We start from the raw sequence: 2,910 nt of genomic DNA on the forward strand, positions 1-2,910 counted from the left end.
TGTATAGTTTTTATTCGTTTTTGTTTCAGTTTTAGTTTATTTTAGTACATAAAGCTAAACTAAATGAATATCGAGCTAAACTAAATGAAAATGAGAAATGCTGAGAACTAGCTGAAATATTGACACAATGTTATTAAATATTTTGAGATACTATTGTTATTTTTATTAATAATTGAATTTATAATAATTCTAATTGTAAAGTTTGTCATTTTTTTATTAGGTATTTTTGAATGTATAGTTTTTATAAATTTTTATTTCAGTTTATTTCATGTTTCATGCAACTGAAATCAAATTAATCGCATTAAATCATAGATTAAGTGATAATCCCCTCAGAGGGACCCGGGGAGCCGGCTGCTCTGTTACCCAGAGATCAGTGCAGCGTCCCTGGGGAAGAGCGCTGAGCGAGCCCCTGGATTAGGCCTCAAAATCACCCGCGGACCCTCACTTCCATAATTACGCTTTATTAATTGAGATATTGGATATTGTTTAGTGTGTTTGAGAGCATGTGTACGTGTTTACTGACGGCAGCTGTTTGGGATTTTTGTATTTTAAGAAGGGGGAAATACTGGATTGTAAAAGAGCCGCTAACGAGTATCAGAGCTTATATAATGTGAATTAATCGCCTCTCGTCGTCCATGATCTCTTTAAGCTCACAGTAACATGTCATAACGCAATTGCATTTGTGCGGTTCAGTGGAACATCAGCTCGATTTCCACATGAGTGGATCTGAATCTGTCCAGAATTACACATACATCGGCCTACTGAAGAAACACGCTTTATAAGTGCTGTGCTCGGTGCGCGTCTCCAAACACAATGCAGACGCTCAGAAAAGATCGTCCAAAGCGAGGAGCCTCACGCTGGAGGACGAGGACTGGATCTGGACGGCCAATAAGAAGACGCCGCTGATCACTGGATCCAATCTGACGCGCTCTGGAAGCGTTAAAGATCTCATATACAGGTTCGACGGGCCGCCAACGCCGCCGCCGCGCCTCGGCTCGCTGAAGATCAAACGGCAAGACGTGAGCGCACGGGATTCTGGGAAAATGAGACATGAAAGCAGAGAGAGAGGGAAGAACCAGAACCCGGTCTCCGGTGAACCATCAGAACCGGAAACACAAGAAAGCTCCGAGCAGAAACGCCATGGCGCAGAGAAGAAGAAGAGCAGCGATGACAAAGTGGCTGTCTCTGATCCCGGTCCGGTAAGTGTCCGAGCCGCTCTCGGTATCGGACTCGTCTCGTCCCGTCGACCGCGCTGCTTCACTGTGAATCTGAGTCCTGACACACATGAATCTGCTGCAGTCGGCCAATCACAGCCTTTGATTTCAGACACACGCTTCATCAATCAGCCCACACTAACACATCCAGACTCGTGTCCATGTCTCCGAGCGTTTGGTCTGTGCATGAGCGGTGTTGTTTTACTATCAGTGAGATTCTGTTTTTATATCATTTACAGTCGTATTTTGAATGAATTATTATTGTTATATTTCCCTTTTAATTTTTTATATTTATTTGGGTATTTTTTTATATTTGTATTTTTTATTTTAAAATTCACTTAGTTTTAGGAATTTTGTTGTGCTTTGTTGTCATTGTTATTATTATTTGTTTATTTATTTCTATATCATTTCCATTTTATTAAATTTGATTTCACCTTTACTTGTTGTATATCAAGTGAAGTTAGATGAAAATGACATGTTGCCTTGGCAATTAGCTGAAATTATTTTTTTAAATTTAGTTTTATTTATTTATTTTATTAAGGTTAACTTTATTTATTTATTTATTTGAAGTTTTTATTAATATTTTGATCTGGTTTTTATATTTATATTTTATGTTTATATTTTTTCATTTTAAATTTAAAGTTTTAGTAATTTTGTTGTGTGTTTTTGTTATTATTATACAAAGTTTTATTAAGTTTTATATCAGTTTTAGTTATTTTAGTACATCAAGTTAAACTAAATAAAAATTAGAAATGTTGCCTGGGCAAGTAGCTGAAATGAAATAAGTTTGTTTTTTATATTTAATTTTATTAAGGTTAACGTTTGTTTATGTTTGTATTTATTTATTTTCGTTAATTTTAATTTATTTATTTAATAAGGGAGAGTGTACATTAAGAAAAAAAATAACTAAATAATATTAGCACATAATACACTGAAATAATCAAATTATAACAAATATTGTTATAGCTGAAAAAAACTAAACAAGTAATGAACATGTTTTTGTTTTTGTTTTTAGTTGTGTAATAGCCCTGTGCATGATGTGTGTGCTTCAGATGTGCATGTGTGTGTTTGTTGTGTCTCTGAGTGTTTGTAACACAACATGCATCTGATCTGCTGTAAATAGAATAATCGCTGTGTTTTTGTGTTTTGGTTTATGATTGAAACCGCAGCTCTGTCCTCACTCGTTTGCGTTCTGATTCATGACGCTGAGCTTGATTTTCGAAGTTTAATGTTTAATTGTCTCTCACGCCGCTCTCTTTCTTACCCAGCATTCCAGCCTATACGGCGAGAAGCAGCACAGCGGCCCTCAGTCGAAGGAGGAGCCCACCACCCCCAAAATCCGCCCCAACCCCAAGTACCAGCTCTACCTGGGCTACAACGGCACCAGCGGCTCCAATGGGTCAGTGGTGGACGGCAGCGGGAGCCACGGGAATCTGCTGAGGGTCAGTTCAGTGATCCGCGGCTCCATGGAGTCGCTCTCATCCCGGGACTGGGACGGCATGTCCGACAGAGTGAGTCAAAACATCTGATTACTGCCTTAGTGAGTAATTAAAAAATGTTACTTTTTATGGAAACCAGGAGTAGCATAGTATAGTATGGTATGGTATGGCATAGCATAGCATAGCAGCGTATAGTATAGTATGGTATAGTATAGTATGGTATAGTATAGTATAGTATAGCATAGCATAGCATAGCA

General features: G+C 37.8%; 1 protein-coding gene across 1 annotated transcript in view; it reads left to right on the forward strand.

The window, feature by feature from the left end:
* Positions 1 to 2,910, forward strand: part of LOC107737476 (uncharacterized) — a gene marked incomplete at its 3' end in the record, with an annotated part of 37,281 nt that overhangs the window by 30,889 nt on the left and 3,482 nt on the right. Inside the window, exons 2-3 of the mRNA XM_016548960.1 lie at positions 784 to 1,199; positions 2,483 to 2,725. Of these exons, the coding sequence (XP_016404446.1) occupies positions 784 to 1,199; positions 2,483 to 2,725 (659 nt within the window). The remainder of the gene's footprint in view (positions 1 to 783; positions 1,200 to 2,482; positions 2,726 to 2,910) is intronic.

Source organism: Sinocyclocheilus rhinocerous, unplaced genomic scaffold (assembly GCF_001515625.1).
Source record: "Sinocyclocheilus rhinocerous isolate Xijiao unplaced genomic scaffold, SAMN03320098_v1.1 scaffold824, whole genome shotgun sequence".
NCBI lineage: Eukaryota > Metazoa > Chordata > Actinopteri > Cypriniformes > Cyprinidae > Sinocyclocheilus > Sinocyclocheilus rhinocerous.